Source organism: Nicotiana sylvestris, chromosome 4 (assembly GCF_000393655.2).
Source record: "Nicotiana sylvestris chromosome 4, ASM39365v2, whole genome shotgun sequence".
NCBI classification, from domain to species: Eukaryota; Viridiplantae; Streptophyta; class Magnoliopsida; order Solanales; family Solanaceae; genus Nicotiana; species Nicotiana sylvestris.
The window spans coordinates 178,714,025-178,737,520 of record NC_091060.1 but is presented as its reverse complement, the minus strand read 5'-3'; the positions used below and the strand labels follow the sequence as shown (position 1 = coordinate 178,737,520).

General features: G+C 38.8%; 2 protein-coding genes across 3 annotated transcripts in view; one reads left to right on the top strand and one right to left on the bottom strand.

Moving 5' to 3' along the window:
• The first annotated feature begins 1,718 nt into the window (after window positions 1-1,718).
• On the top strand, window positions 1,719-23,262 carry LOC104225439 (uncharacterized). Its single transcript, XM_009777232.2, has 15 exons — window positions 1,719-2,037; window positions 6,988-7,379; window positions 7,605-7,725; window positions 8,018-8,132; window positions 18,352-18,515; window positions 18,689-18,760; window positions 19,554-19,622; window positions 19,727-19,807; window positions 19,888-20,007; window positions 20,124-20,198; window positions 20,316-20,396; window positions 20,808-20,881; window positions 20,967-21,027; window positions 21,672-21,727; window positions 22,513-23,262. Exons 1-15 carry the CDS (start codon window positions 1,900-1,902, stop codon window positions 22,595-22,597), a joined length of 1,704 nt encoding a protein of 567 aa, XP_009775534.1. The 5' UTR covers window positions 1,719-1,899; the 3' UTR covers window positions 22,598-23,262.
• Window positions 21,983-23,496, bottom strand: part of LOC104225438 (uncharacterized) — a 13,686-nt gene continuing 12,172 nt past the window's right edge. For both annotated transcript variants that reach the window (XM_009777228.2, XM_009777229.2), the window contains 2 exons: window positions 23,007-23,120; window positions 21,983-22,934 (listed from right to left, as the gene is read on the bottom strand). In XM_009777228.2, coding sequence (XP_009775530.1) covers window positions 22,869-22,934; window positions 23,007-23,120 — 180 coding nt within the window. In that variant the 3' untranslated portion in view covers window positions 21,983-22,868. The remainder of the gene's footprint in view (window positions 22,935-23,006; window positions 23,121-23,496) is intronic.

Genomic DNA, 23,496 nt, shown 5'->3' with positions numbered 1-23,496 from the left:
AGCATTCTAGTAGACAGGCCTGAAGTAGCAAGTGTGCTGAAGTTTTAGTTTGTAATTGCTGAACTTAAGCATAATAGCTGAAGTTTTGTTCTCTATTTGCTAAAGTTTTTGTTTGTAATTGTTGAACTTAAGCATAGTAGCTGAAGTTTTGTTCTCTATTTGCTGAAGTTTTTGTTTGTAATTGCACTAAATAAGCTGAAGTTTTTTTGTCCTGCATTCATTAGTTTTGTCATTAAACTTTTTCAAAAACTTTAGTAGGAGATGCCGAAGTTATTTAGTTCATTTATAAAAACTTCAGCACTAAATAAACTGAAGTTTTTTTTGTCCTGGATAAGCTTTTTCAAAAACTTCAGCAGAAGATGTTGAAGTTATTTAGTTCATTTGTAAAAACTTCAACACTAAAAGCTGAAGTTTTTTGTCTTGGATTTATTAGTTTTGTCATAAAACTTTGTCAAAAACTTCAGCAGAAGATGCTGAAGTTATTTAGTTCATTTGTAAAAACTTCAGCACTATATAAGCTGAGGTTTTTGAAAAAGCTTTCTAACATACTAGATAAATAATCAGATTGCCAACAGTATCTAAATTATAAATTTTAGAAACAATAAACGTGAAAAGAACAGAATTATCATTGTCTACTAACTTACGTACGTGGAAATATTCACAAATTATTGTCTACTAACTTACGTAATTATTTATAATTTATTTTTAAATTATTTGATAAATATATTTATGGCAATCATCCCATTAATTGAAGTTTCATAGCACGAAGGAGGAGGAGAAAGGGGCTGAAATTGTTTAAAAAGTTGGTACAAGTTAAAACTTTTTAAAAAAATGGGTTTAGATTAAATGAGGGCTATCAAATACGATAATTTTTACTTAAAAGTCTAGCAGCTTAGTTTGCAACCAGCCAATTCCTTTTTCTTTTCTTTGGCCTTTCACTCTTCTGTTCTGTTTCTCATTTCCCATTTCCCTGCTTTGGTTTGGCTACCATTCGTACCTTTTCTTTTTGTCCTTTTATTGTTCTTTTCCTTTTTTGTTTTGTTTTTCTTTGTATGTACAGTTTCGAACACTTTCAAGAAAAAGTTAGATGACTTATTAAAATTAGATAATTGGAGTGAGAAACAAATTCAACTATGGTACTAATTTAATCAACCAAAAAAATATAATAATGAATTATGATGTCTTATAAAGCAAATTGTTAACTCAAAACTCCATAATTGATAATAGAATTTGAATCGAATAAACCCAAAATTGGCCGAATCAAACAAATTTACACCCCTTTGGTCGTTGCAACTAATGATAGATTTTCAACAACATACCCCAAAATAGATTTACATTAAAGATATTATTATGCTTGCGTTCTTCAAATTATGAATCCATCTTTGATCACTGGTACACTTATAGAATAACTCAAATCATTTAGTACCTCCTTGGTACTCTTTTAATGAAATTAACATTATCTTATTAGAAAACAAGAGCATCCCTTCAATTAATGAAGATATTTTTACAGGTAAAGATAATATATATATATATATATATATATATACACACATAAAATGGCATAACTAAAATTATATTGTATAAATAAAAAGAGATAAATTGTTTGAATAATAAAATAATTGTTGGATTCCCTAAACAAAAATGCTCAAAAAATAGCTTTATTTCACATGTTCAGATCCTAGGAGTTACACTCTAATATGACTTATAATGTTTGGTTAATAAGTTAATAATAAAGGGCAAAGTTATGAATGACCCAAAAGTTTAAGGAATATCAAAATTCAGCAATTTCTAATTTCTAATACTAATACGAGAAGTAAATTTGAAGCTTTGAAAAGAAAAGGGGAAAATAGTGCGATTTATTTATTTGGTTCAAAGTAGCCACTTTCCCTGATAAACGAGATGGCCGGTGAAGTTGCGGCGGAAGTTAACAGCGTCGAGGGAAACATGCAGTTGAGTGAGGAGGAGAACCTACGTCTCCTCCGCGAAGCCGTTAATGAGCTGCCGGTAAACGCCGTTAAAGATTTGTGGTCCATTGGGGTATGTATATATTTTCTCATTAAACGATTAATTTTCTTTCTTAAAAAGAGGTGAACTTTCTTGCTTATATTGTTGTTATCAATCAACTTGAGTGATATTTTTTTTTTGAATGTGTAATTTATTTCTAAGAAATAAAAACTTGAACTTTTTTTTTTTCATAATCGAAAAATGCCTGAGTACAGTTGGAAACAAAGTAAAAAACTTGAACCTTTTGTGGTATCCCGTAAATCGTCCTATGATTATTAATATTACTGTAATTCATTGAAACTATGAATTGTTTTGGAGAAGGGAAAGAAAAGGGGTCTTAGTAGTTTTAGCTTTAGAGTTAATTCGAGGTACAATTCGTTCTATCTTTAGTCACGACCCGGATTTCCCACCTCGGAAGTCGTGATGGCGCCTACTAATACGAACTAGGCAAGCCAATTATTTGCACAATTTACCTTTTTACCCATTTTATATTCATTAACAATTTCGAAGTAATAACATTTAAACAACGGAATTTAACATAAGCGGAAGAAAAAACAATAAGCTATCAGAACATGAATCCAATACAACTGTTAGAATCTCGACTACCCAAAACTGGTGTCACAGTTTCACAGACGGTCTAAAAACACTACGAATAAAGGTCTGAAAGAAATAAATACAGTGCTGTCTCTAGAAATGCATGAAAGAAACATGAATAGTAGATGGAAGGAGACGCCAAGGCCTGCGGACGTCTGCAGGACTAACTCGGGTCGCCTGATGAACAAGAATCAGCAATCCTACCGCGGTCTGAAATCTACAACACCGGGGTCTGCACAAAAAGGTGCAAAGTGTAGTATCAGCACAACCGACCCCATGTGTTGGTAAGTGCCTAGCCTAACCTCGACGAAGTAGTGACGAGGCTAGGACCAGACTACCAAATAAACCTGTGCAGTTATATAATATACAGCGGAAAGTAAAGCAGGAATAAGCAAGTAAAGGTGGGAAGGGGAAACATGTTGCGGGGGTATACCAGTATTAACAGTAAATCCAGAGTAACAATCTAAGGGCATCTTAGAATTCACAGCAAAGCAAAAGAAACTAGTATCCAAACTAAACACACTTGTATCAATAATTGTTGCGGTGCGCAACCCGATCCCATTATTTTACAACACTGTTGCGGCGTGCAACCCGATCCATATCATTTATCATTGTTGCGGCGTGCAACCCGATCCACATATAATATTGTTGCGGCGCGCAACCCGATCCACATATAATATTGTTGCGGCCTGCAACCCGATCCGCATATAATATTGTTGCGGCGTGCAACCTGATCCACATATAATATTGTTGCGGTGTGCAACCCGATCCACATATAATATTATCAATTATAACGAGAGTTCCGACAAGGGATCAATAAGGTCTACACTATCCTGGCAAGGGATTTGACAGCATAAGTAATTACGTCCCGACAAGGGAGAAACAACTATAACAAAACTTGTTACAACATCTAACTACCTCGGCTATAATCAAACTTGTTACAACATCTAACTACCTCAGCTATAATCAAACTTGTTCCTCGAGAATAACCATAACCCTTACTCAACACAAAGAATCATCAACCTAAGCATCCGTAATACAAATTAAGAACACAATGCAAGGGAACCACAACTCAACAATAGCCCGACAAGGGGGCAACATAATGATCTCTTCTCTTTCTCACTTTTACTTCACAATTCACTTCACAACTCGAGCCAATGCTCTAGAGGTTCAATTATCACTTATACTTTCACAATTTGTTATACAACTTGAGCCAACGCTCCTCAATGTTCATAGGTCACAATTCTTTCCACAAACTTTACACAACAATAGGAACCTTCACCAAGGCATGGATAACACAATGAAGTCATGAAAATCACAATATACGACTCACGGTCATGCTCGACACCAACGTATAGATACTCGTCACCATGCCTATACGTCGTACTCAACAAGAAATAAATAACAAATAGGACACAACTCCTAATCCCTCAAGCTAAGGTTAGACCAAACACTTACCTCGATGCCACGAACACAATTCAAGCCTCCACTATAGCTTTACCTCGTGATTCCACCACCAATTCGTTCGTATCTGGTCACAAATTACTTAATTACATCAATAAACGCTAAATGAATCAACCCCAATGCATGAAAATGAATTTTCCAAAGTTTTACCCAAAAAGTAAAAAATCGCCCCCGGGCCCACGAGGTTCGAACCAAAACCCGAGGTTCGAACCAAAACCTGATTACCCATTCCCCCACGAACCCAAATATATGATTTGTTTTGAAATCGGACCTCAAATCGAGGTCCAAATCTCCAATTTTTTAAAAAACCTAGGTTCTACCCAAAACACTCAATTTCCCTTATGAAAATCATTGATTTTAAGTTGAAATCATGTTAAAAGATGTTAATGATTGAAGAAATCTAGTTAAAAACGACTTACAATTGATTTGGGAAAGAGGAAGCCTTTGAAAAATCGTCCTAGCGTGTTTATGTTTTGAGAGAATATGAAAAATGGGTTAAAATTCGTCTAAGTATAAAAGTTGCAGGTCTCAGATATGGGAATTGCGAACAGGGGTTCACAATCCTCTGCTGGGTTGGGAAATGCGAAGGGTGAATCGCAATTGCGAAGTCGCATTTGCGACTGGGGGTCTCGCATTTGCGACTGTAGGGGATTTAGGTGGGTGTCGCATTTGCGACATATACTTCGCATTTGCGAAGAAGGCTGCCCAGGCCACCTTTCGCATTTGCAATGCATGGCTCGCAAATGCGAAGCCTGCAGGTCTGAAACACACCAGCATAAAACCTGCAATTTTCTAAGTTTAAAATGCACCCCGTGGTCTATCCAAAACTCACTCGAGCCCTCGGGGCTCCAAATCAAATATACACACAACCTCAAAAACATCCTACGGACTTATTCGTGTACTCAAATCACCAAAATAACATCATGAACATCGAATTAAACCTCAAGATCGATGAAATTTCTCAAAACTTCTTTAAAAAGCAAATTTGCATTTAAGGTCCAAATCACGCCAAATGGGTTCCGTTTCTTACCAAACTTTACCGACAACACATATAAATCATATTGAACCTGTACCGGGCTCCGGAACCATAATACGGGCCCGATACCACAGGTTTCACATAACATTTCACTTTCAAAAACCTTTATATTTTTCAGAAAACAATTTCTTTCAAAAATTCATTTCTCGGGTTTGGGACCTCGGAATTCGATTTCGGGCATACGCCCAAGTCCCATATTTTCCTATGGACCTTCCGGGATCGTCAAATCACGGGTCCGTGTCCGTTTACCCAAACGTTGACCGAAGTCAAATTAATTCATTTTATAGTCAAAATTTATCATTTTTCACAGATTTTCACATATAAGCGTTCTGGCTATGCGCCCGGACTGCGCACACAAATCGAGATGATGCTAAAAGAGGTTTTTAAGGCCTCGAAACACAGAATTCAATTTAAAAGCAAGTGATGACCTTTTGGGTCATCACAATCTGATGAGGCTCCCAATCAGGGGCGGATTTGGGGGCAGAGGGGGTTCCCTTCGCTGGAAAATTGCATTGGACAGATAAGGCAAAATTAGTTTTTTGCCTCTATATATTATATTTTGAATCCCCTTAACAAAGCCCAAAAACATAGCTCAATGATCAATGGAGTTCAAAGCCTTTGTGAGGTCGCTGGTTCAATTCCTATTGGCTACAGTCTCATTTATTTTTTTGAACTTTTTTTTTTGCATCCCCTTAGCGGAACTACTGCCTCTGCCACTGCTCACAATATATGTTGATATTAATTCGAACAAGCATCAGTTTGATTTTACCTTCTAACATTAAATATAGGAGAGAGGTATTGCGTAGTAAAGCGGGAATCTTTTTGAAGAAGTGTGGGAAATATTTCAAAGAGCTTCTTCGAGATTTAGTGAGCAGCTGAATTACTTGTAAATAAACTGGGGGTGAGGGGATTGACATGTCAAAACAGAATAAGAAGCTTTTATCTGAATCTTAATTTTCGTAGAAGAGTAGGTTGGGTATGAAATGTACCGAGGTTTTAGATGGTGCATCCATACTTGCAGCCTTACTTCAAATCTCTATCGATAATGTTATATGACTTAGCACCTTTCATCTTCAATTGACAGAAAAAATGAGAGCTGTTTGAGTACATTTGTTGAATTGGCAGAGAGGGAAATCTTACTACAGATTCACTCTTCATTATAGCGGGAGGTTTCAAACCCATTATCTTTTAATAAAATTCGCATCATCCCTCTATTCACTTATTCACTGCATATCCAGCATTGCACGTGCTGGAAAGATGAGAGAAGCAATCTGTACTTTCACCTACATGATTATAAAAGCTTTTGAGAGAACTTTTTCTTGGGCTATTTTGTCCTCCTTTCCCTATCCACTGCAATCAATCCACGCTTCCACCAACACCTGCCCTAACCTCTTGCAATTTTGGGGTATTCAACTACGTGGATTTGGATGGTGCTACCATGTGGTTGGTGGATTGAGGGTGAAAATTAAATGATTGAATTCATTAATTTGTTTGCAAAAGAATAAAATGACTGAATTTTTTGAAGCTTAATGCATTGGTGGACTAAAACTACGTCTACTGCAATTTATGATGCTATAAGTTTAGTAAAAGTATTTTGTTAAAGTAGGTTTCTGGTGAATTAAGTCCACTTTTTTTTATTTCAAAGCCACGTCAAGCGGCTTGTTGCACTATGCTATACTTGAGGAACTTTCTTCCTTTAGAGAAAGAAGTGAATAATTTTTTTGTTGGTAAAGAAGGAAGTGAATAATTGGCGAAGATAACTTGGGTATTGACTATGGTGGGTTATCAATCTCTAATTAGTTTGTCTTGTCATTGGAGTAGAAGATGTTTTCTGTTAATTCTTAATCTAATGACTCATAATCCCTTTTGTTTTTTTTTGTTTGATTTAGGCATGCGTTCGATGCGTTTTTCGACTATTGGGACTTCGCGAACTCATGTGTTCACATCCTTCACTCTCAATATCAAAGTGGTGTGATATCTTAGAAGATGTAATGAGAAAAGAAGATGGTGACACGGCTGATCAGCCCCAAAAAGATGGAGAACTTAGTAATAAGCAATTGCATCAAGAACCATTAAAGGAGACAAACTTTTGCAAAATTTGCTTAGGCATTTTGCAATTTCTCTATAATGATGACAATGGAACTTTATTGAAAAAAGATAGTGCCAATGACTTTGCTTTAGTAATTGCTGAACTCCTAAAGCAACAACATCACCAAATTGATAGTTTTTCTCTTGAAGTCTCAGTACCTTCAGCTTTAGCAGAAACTGATCAAGCAGTCCGGTAAGATTCTAGAATCTCATGAATTTCTTGTTAATCAATTTCATTCCCGTCGGGCAGGAGGGTCAGATCTCCCTCCAAATTCTGTATGCTAAGAGATCTGACCGCATATTATGTTCTTTCTTTGATCTGAAGCTAGAACTTGGATGTTGTTGGTTTCCACCATTAACTTCCGTACATATATGTCTATCTAATTTGAGTAACTGGTAAAATATTTCTGTTTTTCAGGTTGTATATGAAAAATAGGTACCACCATGAACTTTGGTTCCAAGAAAAGGCTGAATGTCAATTCATTTCTACAAAAGACATCTTGAAATTGTTAGTGATAAATCCATTACAAAAATTGTTGGTAATGAAATCTTCTTATCGAATCTCTTTTGCACCCGTACAGTATTATCAATATTTTGAAACTATTACGGGATTTGAATAATGTTGGTACTAATTTTTAGTTTTCGCTGTGTGAATATATATGGTATAAGATACCTTCGAAATTGAGAAAATAGATAGGGGACAAACGTGCTAACTGAAATGTGCCGGGCTGGGTGTCAAATATACATACTCCTGTAACTACAACAACAACATAACCAGTGTTGCTCCTGTAAAATAAATGATATATATGCAAGTGTTTTCATGTTCTGCAGGGTGTAAAATCTAGTCAAAGTTCTTTTCGCGTTCGCTTAACATACTCACATTCTGATGCATTAACAAGGGATGATGTTCAGGAAAGGGCTGGAGGAAATAAGAGGAGGAAAACAGGCATGTTATCTTGTCAAATTTCTCCTTTTCCTATTTGAGAGATTTAAGTTTCTGTACTTATTACCTTACCTGCTGTCTTCTCATTACTGTGTCTCACGAATTGAGACACTACCCGAACGGTGATAGTTGTCTTGTGGGCAGGTAGGGATAGATAAACATGCATTCTTCATTTTTCTTTGTTTTGACGAACAATGTGTAGTTTCCATGTTTTCCTCTTGTTAATGAACTTCTGATGTTTTGACCGTTTACTATTTGAAATTTTCGCTAAAAAATCTCCTGTTGAGGTTCTTCCAATTCTTTCCCTTGCATATGTTTAGTACCTCCAGCGGTGTCATCCTTTCATATTCATACTTTTATTTCATATGCTGTTAAGTGGAGACAGGTTAGAAAGATCATCGATATGTTCCAACTTCCAAGATTGTGTATTTTAGTTAAATTGTCATTTAAGGATCTTGCTCGATTCGCTATTAGGCGATGTATGACTCGAGTATCAATTTCAAAGGAAGTACCTTTAAAACAAAAGGAAAATAGAATCACATGAATTGTGGTTTCTATGCTCCTGCATTTGCTTGTTGGATCAAATAGCTAAGTGGAAGAAGTATTCGCTCAGTAATTTTCATTATTTGATGACCTGCGTGAAGTCGCTAACACAAATTCCACTCTGTGCTCCATAATATTGTTGGATCAAATGTCTTCTCGCAGTTAATTTGGGAGCAATAGAAAGTGAAAATGTTGGTTTATGTTTAGTTAACAATGGCATATTGAAAATGTTGGTTTATGTTTAGTCAACAATGGCATGCCAATTGGAAGAGTTGGTGGAAAGAGTTGGTGTGGATGCTAGGAGGAAGCTTCCTCCTTTGATGTCACCCATGACATCAAGAGGAGGTAGTTTGATGTCAGCAATGACATCAAGAGGAGGTCTTTACCTCTATAAATAGATGCACTCCTTCACTTGTAGAAATCATCCCAAAATAATACAATACATTGTAGTGAGTAGAGAGTTAAGAGAGAAATTCTCTTAAGTGTAATTGGGAAATCTCCCCTTCCTTTGTTAATATTAAAAGGACAATTGTTCTCTGGTGGACGTAGGATTATTTTGATCCGAACCACGTTAAATCTTGTGTTCTTTCTTTTACGTTTCCGCTAACAATTGGTATCAGAGCGACAAGGATTCTTTAACGATCCAAGGAGAAAGAACAAGCAAATATGAGTTCCATGAAGTTTGAAATTGATAGATTCAATGGACGCAACAACTTCAATATCTGGAAGATCCAGATGATGGCGTTACTGCGGAGGGAAGGTTCAATCCATGCTATTGACGGAAAGTATCCTACGGATATATCAGCTCCCGACAAGGAGAAGATTGAAGGGGATGCATTGAGTGCAATCCAACTATCCCTTGCACCTAACGTGCTTTGTGAAGTGAGTACGGGTACCGAAGAGACGGCCAAACAGTTGTGGGAAAAGCTAGAAGGGCTATACCAAGACCGATCAGTGACAACAAGAATGTTGTTACAACGACGTCTTCACACATTTAAGATGGGGTCAGGTACTTCGTTACAAGATCATTTAGATGCGTTTAATAAACTTGTCATGGACTTACAGATTGCAGGAATTAAAAGGGAGGAGGAGACGCTTGCATGTGCTTTGCTATTTTCATTGACTTCAGGATATCGTGATATTGAGAATTCAATGATGTATAGCAAGGAGCCTATCAAGCTTGAGCAAGTGCGGCAGGCACTTAACTCTAGTGATGTGCGGAGGCACATTGAAGGAGATAGAGATGACCAGGCAAGTGGCCTCTTTGTAAGAGGCCGGACTAGCCAACAGGGAAAGACCAAATCAAAGCACAGATCAAAGTCTCGTGTGAACAAGAAGAATACAGAGTGTTGGGGTTGTGGCAAGAAGGGGCACTTTGAACGAGATTGCCCAATGTCAAAGTCCAAGGAAAAGGCGAGTGCATCTACAGTTGAACAGGTACATAATTTTGATAATGATTATGTACTAACAACATCGTGTAATAATAATAGTAGTTATGAAAACAAATGGGTGTTAGACTCTGCTTGTACTCTGCATATGACGTTCCGAAAAGACTGGTTTAGCAGCTACGAGAAAAGTGGAGGAACCGTAGTAATGGGCAATAATGCAACTTGTGCAATAGTTGGCATTGGCTCAGTTCGGGTTCGCTGCCATGATGGAATCGTGAGGACTATTACACAAGTCCGTCATGTTCCTGATCTGAAGAAGAATTTGATCTCCTTGGGTACTCTGGATGAACAAGGCTACAGGTACATGAGCGAAGCAGGAACTATGAAGGTGACTAAAGGTTCTTTAGTCATGCTGAAAGGCAAGCTGGAGAACGGCCTTTACACATTGGCCGGAAGCACCATTGTTGGCTCTGCAAATGCATCTACAGTGCAGTTATCTAATGATGACAAGGCAAGACTATGGCACATGAGACTAGGTCATATGAGCGCACGTGGACTGGAGATGTTGAGCAATCGTAAACTTTTGGAAGGTGAGAAGATCAGCACGCTTGACTTCTGTGAGCACTGCGTTCTAGGGAAGCAGAAGAAGGTCAGCTTCAGCACTGGCAAACACAAGACAAGAGGAGTGCTAGACTACATCCATTCAGATTTATGGGGTCCTTCTAAACTTCCATCGAAGGGCGGAAAGAGGTATCTTCTCATTTTTATTGATGATTTCTCACGAAAGGTTTGGGTGTATTTTTTGAAGGCAAAAAGTGATGCTTTTGAAGCATTTAAAGAGTGGAAGATTTTGATTGAAAATCAAATGGAGCGGAAAATCAAGTATCTTCGCACAGACAATGGCTTGGAGTTTTGCAATGAAGAGTTTAATGAATTCTGCAAGGTTCATGGGATCTCAAGACATAGGACTGTCAGGCATACCCCACAGCAGAATGGAGTTGCCGAGAGAATGAACAGAACTCTTCTTGAAAAGGCTCGTTGTATGCTCCTACAAGCCAAAATGTCCAAAGTATTTTGGGCTGAAGCAGTTCACACTGCTGCTCATATTGTCAATCGATCTCCAGCATCGGCAATTGACTTTAAGACTCCGAATGAGGTATGGTCAGGTGAACCCTCTAACTATTCATACTTACGAGTATTTGGGTGTCCAGCTTATTATCACGTTAATGAAGGAAAGCTTGAACCAAGGGCTAAGAAGGCCATATTCGTAGGGTATGTGGATGGAGTAAAAGGGTACAAACTTTGGTGTTTGTCTTTACTCAAATTTATAGTTAGTAGAGATGTCACCTTCGATGAATCCTCTATACTTGATCCCCGTAAAGTTTCCGTGGAGTTTTCAGGAAACAAGAACAACGAGCAGGTGGAGCTTCCGGTGGAGCTTGCCAAGGAAAAGGATCAAGAGACTCAGGTTAAAGATGAGTCAGAAGATGTAGGCGTTGAAGAACTTGCTGTCAATGAACCATACACAATTGCGAAGGGGAGGGAGAAGAGGCAGACACGAGAACCGGAACGCCTTATAAATCAAGCAAACTTGATTGCATATGCGTTCGTAGCTGCACAAGAAGAGATTAAAGATCTGGAGCCCTCCTCGTATATTGAAGCAACTTCTTGCAAGGATGCCGCACAATGGCGGTTAGCCATGACTGAAGAGATGGAGTCTCTTCACAAGAATCAGACATGGGTCTTAGTGAAAAGACAAAAGGGGAAGAGGACAGTTGGATGCAAGTGGGTCTACCGAAAGAAAGAGGGAATTCCTGAAGTGGAAGATGCTAGGTTCAAGGCGAGATTGGTTGCAAAAGGTTTCAGCCAAAAGGAGGGAATTGACTACAATGAGATTTTCTCTCCGGTCGTGAAGCATAGCTCAATTCGCGTGCTACTAGCATTGGTTGCACAATTTGACTTGGAGCTTCAACAGCTTGATGTCAAAACTGCTTTCTTACACGGTGATCTAGAAGAGACAATCTATATGGATCAACCTGAAGGTTTCCTAGCTGAGGGAAAAGAAGATCACGTATGCCAACTAAAGAAGTCTTTGTATGGTTTGAAGCAATCCCCTAGACAGTGGTACAAGAGGTTTGATGCATTCATGACTACACATGAATTCTCAAGGAGTGCATTTGATAGTTGTGTGTATCACAAGAAGATGTCTGGTAACTCAATGATTTATTTACTGTTGTATGTTGATGATATGCTTATTGCTGCTAACAACATTACAGAGATAAATGCTTTGAAGAAACTATTGAGTAAGGAATTTGACATGAAGGATTTAGGAGCTGCAAAGAAAATCCTTGGTATGGAGATTTCAAGAGAAGACGATGTTGTACATCTTTCTCAGAAGAGGTATATTGAAAGGGTTCTCGAGAGATTCAATATGCAAACGTGCAAGCCTGTAAGTACACCATTAGCTCCTCATTTTAAACTTTCAGAGTCACAAATGCCTCAGTCTGAGGATGAGGTGGAGCATATGTCAAAGATTCCTTATGCCAGTGCAGTTGGTAGTATTATGTATGCTATGGTATGCACACGTCCAGATATTGCTCAATCTGTAAGTGTGGTAAGTAGATACATGTCCAACCCAGGAAAGAGGCATTGGGAAGCTGTCAAGTGGATATTGAGATATCTCAAAGGAGCTTCTGGTGTTGGTCTTACCTTTCGAAAAAGTGGTACAGGTATTTCAATTCTCGGTTATGTGGATTCTGACTATGCAGGAGATCTTGACAGAAGAAGGTCCACAACTGGATACATCTTTACCCTCGTTGGCAGTGCCGTCAGTTGGAAGTCGACTTTGCAGTCGATTGTCGCTTTGTCTACGACAGAAGCAGAATACATGGCAGCAGCGGAGGCGGTAAAGGAAGCTATCTGGTTGAAAAGTTTAGTAGCGGAATTGAGTTTGGTTCAGCTGGAATCAACTCTTAGATGTGATAGTCAGAGTGCTATTCATCTAATGAAAAATCAGAGATTTCATGAGCGCACTAAACACATTGATGTCAGATTTCATTTTATTCGAGATGTTATTGATGAGGGAACTATCAAGGTCGTGAAGGTTATCACAGATGATAATGCTGCAGACATGTTGACCAAGATAGTCCCGCTCGCTAAGTTTGCACACTGCAAGGACTTGGCGGGGGTGTGCATCAACTGATGCAACTCCGAAGAGAACAGTTGCTAGGTGGAGGTGGTATGTTCAACAATGGTTTGATTCTTCTTGTTTCTTACAACGGGGTTGCCCAGTAAGCTTAGAAGTTTTGGCCAGAGTTGTTCACACGCTCGAAACGCAAACCAAGGTGGAGATTGAAAATGTTGGTTTATGTTTAGTTAACAATGGCATGCTGAAAATGTTGGTTTATGTTTAGTCAACAATGGGATGCCAATTGGAAGAGTTGGTGGAAAGAGTTGGTGTGGATGCTAGGAGGAAGCTTCCTCCTTTGATGTCACCCATGACATCAAGAGGAGGTCTTTACCTCTATAAATAGATGCACTCCTTCACTTGTAGAAATCATCCCAAAATAATACAATACATTGTAGTGAGTAGAGAGTTAAGAGAGAAATTCTCTTAAGTGTAATTGGGAAATCTCCCCTTCCTTTGTTAATATTAAAAGGACAATTGTTCTCTGGTGGACGTAGGATTATTTTGATCCGAACCACGTTAAATCTTGTGTTCTTTCTTTTACGTTTCCGCTAACAATTGGTATCAGAGCGACAAGGATTCTTTAACGATCCAAGGAGAAAGAACAAGCAAATATGAGTTCCATGAAGTTTGAAATTGATAGATTCAATGGACGCAACAACTTCAATATCTGGAAGATCCAGATGATGGCGTTACTGCGGAGGGAAGGTTCAATCCATGCTATTGACGGAAAGTATCCTACGGATATATCAGCTCCCGACAAGGAGAAGATTGAAGGGGATGCATTGAGTGCAATCCAACTATCCCTTGCACCTAACGTGCTTTGTGAAGTGAGTACGGGTACCGAAGAGACGGCCAAACAGTTGTGGGAAAAGCTAGAAGGGCTATACCAAGACCGATCAGTGACAACAAGAATGTTGTTACAACGACGTCTTCACACATTTAAGATGGGGTCAGGTACTTCGTTACAAGATCATTTAGATGCGTTTAATAAACTTGTCATGGACTTACAGATTGCAGGAATTAAAAGGGAGGAGGAGACGCTTGCATGTGCTTTGCTATTTTCATTGACTTCAGGATATCGTGATATTGAGAATTCAATGATGTATAGCAAGGAGCCTATCAAGCTTGAGCAAGTGCGGCAGGCACTTAACTCTAGTGATGTGCGGAGGCACATTGAAGGAGATAGAGATGACCAGGCAAGTGGCCTCTTTGTAAGAGGCCGGACTAGCCAACAGGGAAAGACCAAATCAAAGCACAGATCAAAGTCTCGTGTGAACAAGAAGAATACAGAGTGTTGGGGTTGTGGCAAGAAGGGGCACTTTGAACGAGATTGCCCAATGTCAAAGTCCAAGGAAAAGGCGAGTGCATCTACAGTTGAACAGGTACATAATTTTGATAATGATTATGTACTAACAACATCGTGTAATAATAATAGTAGTTATGAAAACAAATGGGTGTTAGACTCTGCTTGTACTCTGCATATGACGTTCCGAAAAGACTGGTTTAGCAGCTACGAGAAAAGTGGAGGAACCGTAGTAATGGGCAATAATGCAACTTGTGCAATAGTTGGCATTGGCTCAGTTCGGGTTCGCTGCCATGATGGAATCGTGAGGACTATTACACAAGTCCGTCATGTTCCTGATCTGAAGAAGAATTTGATCTCCTTGGGTACTCTGGATGAACAAGGCTACAGGTACATGAGCGAAGCAGGAACTATGAAGGTGACTAAAGGTTCTTTAGTCATGCTGAAAGGCAAGCTGGAGAACGGCCTTTACACATTGGCCGGAAGCACCATTGTTGGCTCTGCAAATGCATCTACAGTGCAGTTATCTAATGATGACAAGGCAAGACTATGGCACATGAGACTAGGTCATATGAGCGCACGTGGACTGGAGATGTTGAGCAATCGTAAACTTTTGGAAGGTGAGAAGATCAGCACGCTTGACTTCTGTGAGCACTGCGTTCTAGGGAAGCAGAAGAAGGTCAGCTTCAGCACTGGCAAACACAAGACAAGAGGAGTGCTAGACTACATCCATTCAGATTTATGGGGTCCTTCTAAACTTCCATCGAAGGGCGGAAAGAGGTATCTTCTCATTTTTATTGATGATTTCTCACGAAAGGTTTGGGTGTATTTTTTGAAGGCAAAAAGTGATGCTTTTGAAGCATTTAAAGAGTGGAAGATTTTGATTGAAAATCAAATGGAGCGGAAAATCAAGTATCTTCGCACAGACAATGGCTTGGAGTTTTGCAATGAAGAGTTTAATGAATTCTGCAAGGTTCATGGGATCTCAAGACATAGGACTGTCAGGCATACCCCACAGCAGAATGGAGTTGCCGAGAGAATGAACAGAACTCTTCTTGAAAAGGCTCGTTGTATGCTCCTACAAGCCAAAATGTCCAAAGTATTTTGGGCTGAAGCAGTTCACACTGCTGCTCATATTGTCAATCGATCTCCAGCATCGGCAATTGACTTTAAGACTCCGAATGAGGTATGGTCAGGTGAACCCTCTAACTATTCATACTTACGAGTATTTGGGTGTCCAGCTTATTATCACGTTAATGAAGGAAAGCTTGAACCAAGGGCTAAGAAGGCCATATTCGTAGGGTATGTGGATGGAGTAAAAGGGTACAAACTTTGGTGTTTGTCTTTACTCAAATTTATAGTTAGTAGAGATGTCACCTTCGATGAATCCTCTATACTTGATCCCCGTAAAGTTTCCGTGGAGTTTTCAGGAAACAAGAACAACGAGCAGGTGGAGCTTCCGGTGGAGCTTGCCAAGGAAAAGGATCAAGAGACTCAGGTTAAAGATGAGTCAGAAGATGTAGGCGTTGAAGAACTTGCTGTCAATGAACCATACACAATTGCGAAGGGGAGGGAGAAGAGGCAGACACGAGAACCGGAACGCCTTATAAATCAAGCAAACTTGATTGCATATGCGTTCGTAGCTGCACAAGAAGAGATTAAAGATCTGGAGCCCTCCTCGTATATTGAAGCAACTTCTTGCAAGGATGCCGCACAATGGCGGTTAGCCATGACTGAAGAGATGGAGTCTCTTCACAAGAATCAGACATGGGTCTTAGTGAAAAGACAAAAGGGGAAGAGGACAGTTGGATGCAAGTGGGTCTACCGAAAGAAAGAGGGAATTCCTGAAGTGGAAGATGCTAGGTTCAAGGCGAGATTGGTTGCAAAAGGTTTCAGCCAAAAGGAGGGAATTGACTACAATGAGATTTTCTCTCCGGTCGTGAAGCATAGCTCAATTCGCGTGCTACTAGCATTGGTTGCACAATTTGACTTGGAGCTTCAACAGCTTGATGTCAAAACTGCTTTCTTACACGGTGATCTAGAAGAGACAATCTATATGGATCAACCTGAAGGTTTCCTAGCTGAGGGAAAAGAAGATCACGTATGCCAACTAAAGAAGTCTTTGTATGGTTTGAAGCAATCCCCTAGACAGTGGTACAAGAGGTTTGATGCATTCATGACTACACATGAATTCTCAAGGAGTGCATTTGATAGTTGTGTGTATCACAAGAAGATGTCTGGTAACTCAATGATTTATTTACTGTTGTATGTTGATGATATGCTTATTGCTGCTAACAACATTACAGAGATAAATGCTTTGAAGAAACTATTGAGTAAGGAATTTGACATGAAGGATTTAGGAGCTGCAAAGAAAATCCTTGGTATGGAGATTTCAAGAGAAGACGATGTTGTACATCTTTCTCAGAAGAGGTATATTGAAAGGGTTCTCGAGAGATTCAATATGCAAACGTGCAAGCCTGTAAGTACACCATTAGCTCCTCATTTTAAACTTTCAGAGTCACAAATGCCTCAGTCTGAGGATGAGGTGGAGCATATGTCAAAGATTCCTTATGCCAGTGCAGTTGGTAGTATTATGTATGCTATGGTATGCACACGTCCAGATATTGCTCAATCTGTAAGTGTGGTAAGTAGATACATGTCCAACCCAGGAAAGAGGCATTGGGAAGCTGTCAAGTGGATATTGAGATATCTCAAAGGAGCTTCTGGTGTTGGTCTTACCTTTCGAAAAAGTGGTACAGGTATTTCAATTCTCGGTTATGTGGATTCTGACTATGCAGGAGATCTTGACAGAAGAAGGTCCACAACTGGATACATCTTTACCCTCGTTGGCAGTGCCGTCAGTTGGAAGTCGACTTTGCAGTCGATTGTCGCTTTGTCTACGACAGAAGCAGAATACATGGCAGCAGCGGAGGCGGTAAAGGAAGCTATCTGGTTGAAAAGTTTAGTAGCGGAATTGAGTTTGGTTCAGCTGGAATCAACTCTTAGATGTGATAGTCAGAGTGCTATTCATCTAATGAAAAATCAGAGATTTCATGAGCGCACTAAACACATTGATGTCAGATTTCATTTTATTCGAGATGTTATTGATGAGGGAACTATCAAGGTCGTGAAGGTTATCACAGATGATAATGCTGCAGACATGTTGACCAAGATAGTCCCGCTCGCTAAGTTTGCACACTGCAAGGACTTGGCGGGGGTGTGCATCAACTGATGCAACTCCGAAGAGAACAGTTGCTAGGTGGAGGTGGTATGTTCAACAATGGTTTGATTCTTCTTGTTTCTTACAACGGGGTTGCCCAGTAAGCTTAGAAGTTTTGGCCAGAGTTGTTCACACGCTCGAAACGCAAACCAAGGTGGAGATTGAAAATGTTGGTTTATGTTTAGTTAACAATGGCATGCTGAAAATGTTGGTTTATGTTTAGTCAACAATGGCATGCCAATTGGAAGAGTTGGTGGAAAGAGTTGGTGTGGATGCTAGGAGGAAGCTTCCTCCTTTGATGTCACCCATGACATCAAGAGGAGGTCTTTACCTCTATAAATAGATGCACTCCTTCACTTGTAGAAATCATCCCAAAATAATACAATACATTGTAGTGAGTAGAGAGTTAAGAGAGAAATTCTCTTAAGTGTAATTGGGAAATCTCCCCTTCCTTTGTTAATATTAAAAGGACAATTGTTCTCTGGTGGACGTAGGATTATTTTGATCCGAACCACGTTAAATCTTGTGTTCTTTCTTTTACGTTTCCGCTAACAGAAAGTATAACTGATTGTTGACAGACAAAGCAGGTTTCACTGGTGACCTCAAGACAACTAAGGAATCTGTTACTCCCCATGTTGAGTCTTTTGATAATCATATTGGTGATGGAGATGGACTGATGAAACTTTGTCCCAAGGACTCCCAAGATCTCAGTTGTAGTTACTTAATGGCTCAGTTAAATAAGGTACTGTGTCCAGTTATATTCAGTTGGTTGGTACTTGGACTTTCATTTATTTTTCTGCACTCCATATTAATGCAGCTACTGTCTAAACAATATAACTTTTCACGCCATTTGAAGTATATTCGATGTGCATGTTTTTCTATTATTTATATAGTGGGAATTTTCTGCATTTACAGGTCAGTAAGCCATGTTGTCTGACCATTCATTGCTGTAGAAGCCCTATATTTATTGGAGGAAGATATCTCAAGGTATAAATTCGACCTGAAAAGCGTGTTATAAATAAACTCATCTGCAGGAACCCATGAATAAGCACCAATGTTTGTTTGTCATCATTGAATTCTGAGTTCCGCATCCAATTTAGGTTTTTGACTCCCAAAACGTTATTGCCAATGCTTATGCTGCATTTTGTTCTCCAAAAAGCAGGAAGAAGACTTGATCGAGAAGGATGCAAAATGTTGTGGAGAAGTTAAATCATTCTTTGTGAAGGATTGTTATAGGATGAATGTAGATTTAGGATAAGTGTTTGAGAAAATTTTACTGTCAGTAAAACCCTATATCCTTTGACTATTAACTACAATTAATTTTTGTAGGCTAAACATTGTAAACCAATAGTTTGCTCGTGTACCAACACTTAGAGCACTGAGTAGAGTAGCTCCAGACTTTTAAAACCCTTGGAAATCGGGTGGCTTTGACACTATATAAAAGAATGTAAGCATCCAACCCAAAACCTGAGATAAATAGAGTGATGCAAAACATTTATTTTCCCTTTATATGCCATTATATAACATATCAGGCTACAAATATTTATGGGTCTGTCAGAATCTAACTTATCAGGCTACCATTAGAGATCTAGGTTATAATTAGTCACCTTAGCTCATTTTATATCTGTTCCTGAGAAGGCTTATTTCTATACTTATGAATTCGGCTTCTTGCCCGTTATCATCAAAATTTATCTTTGATCAATGCTTCTTAGTTCCATAGTCCATTTTAAAAGCTGCCTTGACGGAATATTGTCCAACTGAGAATGTACCTTTACTGCAGTATTCAAGAAATGTCAGCCAGACGCGCTGGGTTATCGATGATGAAAGAATGGGAGAAGCATCTGTTGAGGTATATCACCCTATTTCATAGTTGTAATTTCTATTGTTTGAAGTTACTGTGATTCTGTGAATAAATGGTTATGTATGTTAACCCTTCTTTGAATGTTCTCTTAGGAAATAGTAGGCGGGGCCATCCTTCCTATCTTCCAGGGCGACAATTATAAGTTTCATGCTGCCGGTAGGGAGGACATTGATGTAAGAAAGATCTGATTTCTGACAGACCCATAAATATTGGATGATTGTTGATCCTCTAGTCTCAACACTACCTTTCTCAGGTCCGGATGCTGGGTACAGGCCGTCCTTTTCTGGTGGAGATACAAAATGCACGCCAAGTCCCTTCTGAAGTGCTCATAAAAGAGATAGAGAGGAAAATTAATAGTGTAGAAAGTCGATTGGTGAGTTAGTTAATACTTCTAAGCCGTCTTTGATAACTTAAATGGGTGTGGAGCACATAGCACTTCGTCATTTGCCAATACATATATAAGACAGTCTTTACATATGTTGCACGTAGGTCAGAGTTAAAAATCTTAGAGCTGTAGGTAGTCAAGGGTGGGACCTCATGCGTGAAGGAGAGGCGGAAAAGCAGGTAAGTTTCTGATTATTTAAGCTAGTACTAGTTGTATTTACCAGCAGCTCTCTGCTGAATAACTTATTTATCTCCCATCCCATTTTTTCCTAAGGTCTTTTTTTCCATCCAATACAGAAGCAGTACACTGCATTGGTTTGGATTTCTCGTCCTGTCAGCGACGAAGATTTGCAAACAATATCATCACTAAAGGAGTTGGTGAGTGGTTCTCTATTTGCATTAATGGAAAGAAGAAAAAATCCTAATTGTTTGTGAAATTTAAGATAAACGTTTCAGCAATATGTTGTCTTCTAAAAAAGGAGTTATCAGGAATATATTGAAATAAACAACTAAGACCAAGATTACCTTTGGCGTATGATATTGGAAACAAAGTGTGCATTCGTTTTGCTTATTGGGAAAACACATTTTATATTCTCATAGAGCACTAGCTTTTATTAACTGTTGGAGCACCCGGCATGATTGTTCATGTATCATACATTCATACCCTCTCCTTTTCAAAACTTGGGTAGCATCAAATTTGATTTGAGTGTAATTTGTTAAGGGCTGATCATCCACCTTCTTATCTGATTATTTGTTTCATTCTCTCTCCTTTTTTTCTCGGGGCTTCAGAAAGTCGCTCAAAGAACACCTATAAGGGTTCTCCATCGCCGAAGTCCATTGGAGAGGGAGAAAATTATACATTGGTATGAACGATTTCTAGCAACCGACTTTACAGCTATAGGCTTTACTTGTATATCAATCCCTGACTAGTGTTGTTTCTTGTGTCAGGATGAAAGTGGAGAGGATCTCTGGAAGCTCACAATATCTTCTACTGCATCTGTGTACTCAGGTAAGCTAATCACTACCTATCTCAAATTTCTTTAGTTGTCAAATTGTTTTTCTTTTTTTATTGGAAAGAAAATGCATAATAGTATGTCAAGTTATGAAAGAAAGATGTCACACAAAGAGAAGGAAATTGTCACGGCCCCCATTTCAAATTGTAACTATTATTTCACTTTGTAAAATAGTCTAGACCATTTAAGATAATGTAAATTGGTCCCCTATTGTTGGCCTTAAATTTTAAGTTGTATAAATTTGGAGTCAGGTATAAAAGTGGCCTTAGTGTTTTTTGTTTTTGAAAAGTTTAGGAGTATTGAAATTATTTGATCTCCGAGAAGAGTAAGCATGATGTTCAATCTGAAATAGAAGTGAATGTTAGTATTTTCCAAAATAAGGCATATATGCAAATACTTCTGTCTTTACAATTGACAAGGCTCTCTCTCTCTCTCTGTACATATATGTGTGTGTATGTATATACTTGTTTATGTCTCCTTTGACCTTCAAACTTGGATTGTTCCAAGGCTTGAGGTTCCTTAACCTCTTGTGACTCTTTTTACGGTGTCATTTCTGTAATGAATGATGTGCCTAAGGGCTAAAGAGTTCTTTCAAAATTGTTGTATAAAAGCATAATGCAGTGGTAGCTGTCTTTTACAGGCTGGGACATATATCAAGGAATTTGTTCATGGGGATTTTGGTCGCACCCAGCCCAGGTATAAAGTGGTTATTCATGTCTTATCCATTTAGTTTAATGTTGTGCTTTTCCCTTTACCATTATATGGTTGCTATTAGCCGTCTTGCTTTATTCTCATCGTTAAATGCTTCCCCAGAAATAATGTACTGTGAGGGCCGACAGTGTGACCATAGAGAGGATTATGATCTGCTGAAATTATAATGAGGAAATTATCAGGGATACCAAATGTGCAGACTCATTTAGCAAGTATTAGGCACTCTTTCTGCATTGGTAGTACGATCAAACTCAATATTTTTTTTAATAGGTTCAAACTCAATAATATTTTTACTACACACACTTAATAAAAAAAAGGGTTAGGTTACTACATATAAAACCGAAACTCACTCTCCTTCGATGGAGGATGAGTTCCTGGAAAATTGAGCCAAACCATTGGGCAAATATATCCTTCCACTACCCGATAATGAGTTAACCATGTCTGTTTGATAGGGGTTGCATAAATGGACCGTGGCAGCTCAGTAGAAGCTGGAATAGTTCACCATTTAGCTATAATCTTCTACTTTATGGGCAACATTTATAGTTAGTTACAAAGTTGTGGATAAATCACTGCAAGGCCAACTCCAGAAACTTTTAAATTCATGGTCTATAGCTGATATTTGAATTGTTATACGGATTTGGATGAGGAGCCTGGTGCTGTTTGTGTCAACAATAAGAGATTTAATTCAGCCCGACATATTGTATTGTGCTCTGTTGATCTAATTATCAGCTCTTCAACCATAAATTTACAAATCTTTTTGTGTGCTGCAGTGTTGGTTCAATTCTTGGTTGCAGAACAGAGATATTGCAACTCGATGTTACAGACGTGAAAATGGACTGCTTTCAGGCAGAATGAGAGGACTATAATTCTAGTGGATCCAGGGACTTTCATTTGAACATGATTTTACAACCTCCTTTGGTGCAACCTGTTGTATGCGTCATAGGATGAAATTTTGGGACTGAGACCTTGCTGTGATTGTTTATTGAAACTTTTATTTATTTCCGAGAACTCTGTTTTTGTGAGCAGATTCTTTTATTTGGAAATGAAGTACCAACTGTGAGGACCGCAAAACGCGACTAGCTCGTTCTTCCACCATTTTCCTTATGATGGCTTACACCAAGATCATCTACTCAAACCAAGAAGCACCTAACTCCTTAGCCATGAATGCATACCTGTCTGCAGCTTCATCAATCTGCATTGCAGGTACTGGAGTTTAATCGTCTGAACCAAATGCAAAAGAAACGATTACTGGTCAGAAGCTTACAAGTTTTTGTGTTGGACGTCCACATCCATGACCAGCCTTGCGTTCGATTCTACCGATGATGGGGTTGGTCTGTGGACTTTTTGCCACGCTAGTGCACAGGACATATTGCATAGTCTGAAGAACATATCATAATAAATTTAAGTTAGATACACTGACAGTGTAAGATATTTGATATGATCGGTGTAATTTAGTTTGTCATAACATGTCACTAACCATTCAATTTAGACTATCAATCTATGCTTATTAAATAGAGTTATCTAAAGTTGCCTCTTAAATGACCTGACAGCATAATACTTTTTACAAAATCATGCTTAAAACTTAAACTCCATTGGAATTGGCAGAAGGCTTCAACTACAATAACAACAAACCCAGTGAAATTCACAAGTGGGGTCCGGGGAGGGTAGTGCATACGCAGACCTTACCCCTATCTTATGGAGGTAGAGAGGCTGTTTCTGAAAGACCGTCAATTCAAGAACAGGTAATAAGACAA

Bases quoted from the DNA above. Each gene is read 5' to 3' on its own strand.
- LOC104225439 (XM_009777232.2), top strand. From the start codon at position 1,900: ATGGCCGGTGAAGTTGCGGCGGAAGTTAACAGCGTCGAGGGAAACATG. The intron at 7,380-7,604 runs GTAAGATTCTAG...TCTGTTTTTCAG, and splicing joins GAAACTGATCAAGCAGTCCG to GTTGTATATGAAAAATAGGT. The intron at 20,008-20,123 runs GTGAGTTAGTTA...TGTTGCACGTAG, and splicing joins ATAGTGTAGAAAGTCGATTG to GTCAGAGTTAAAAATCTTAG.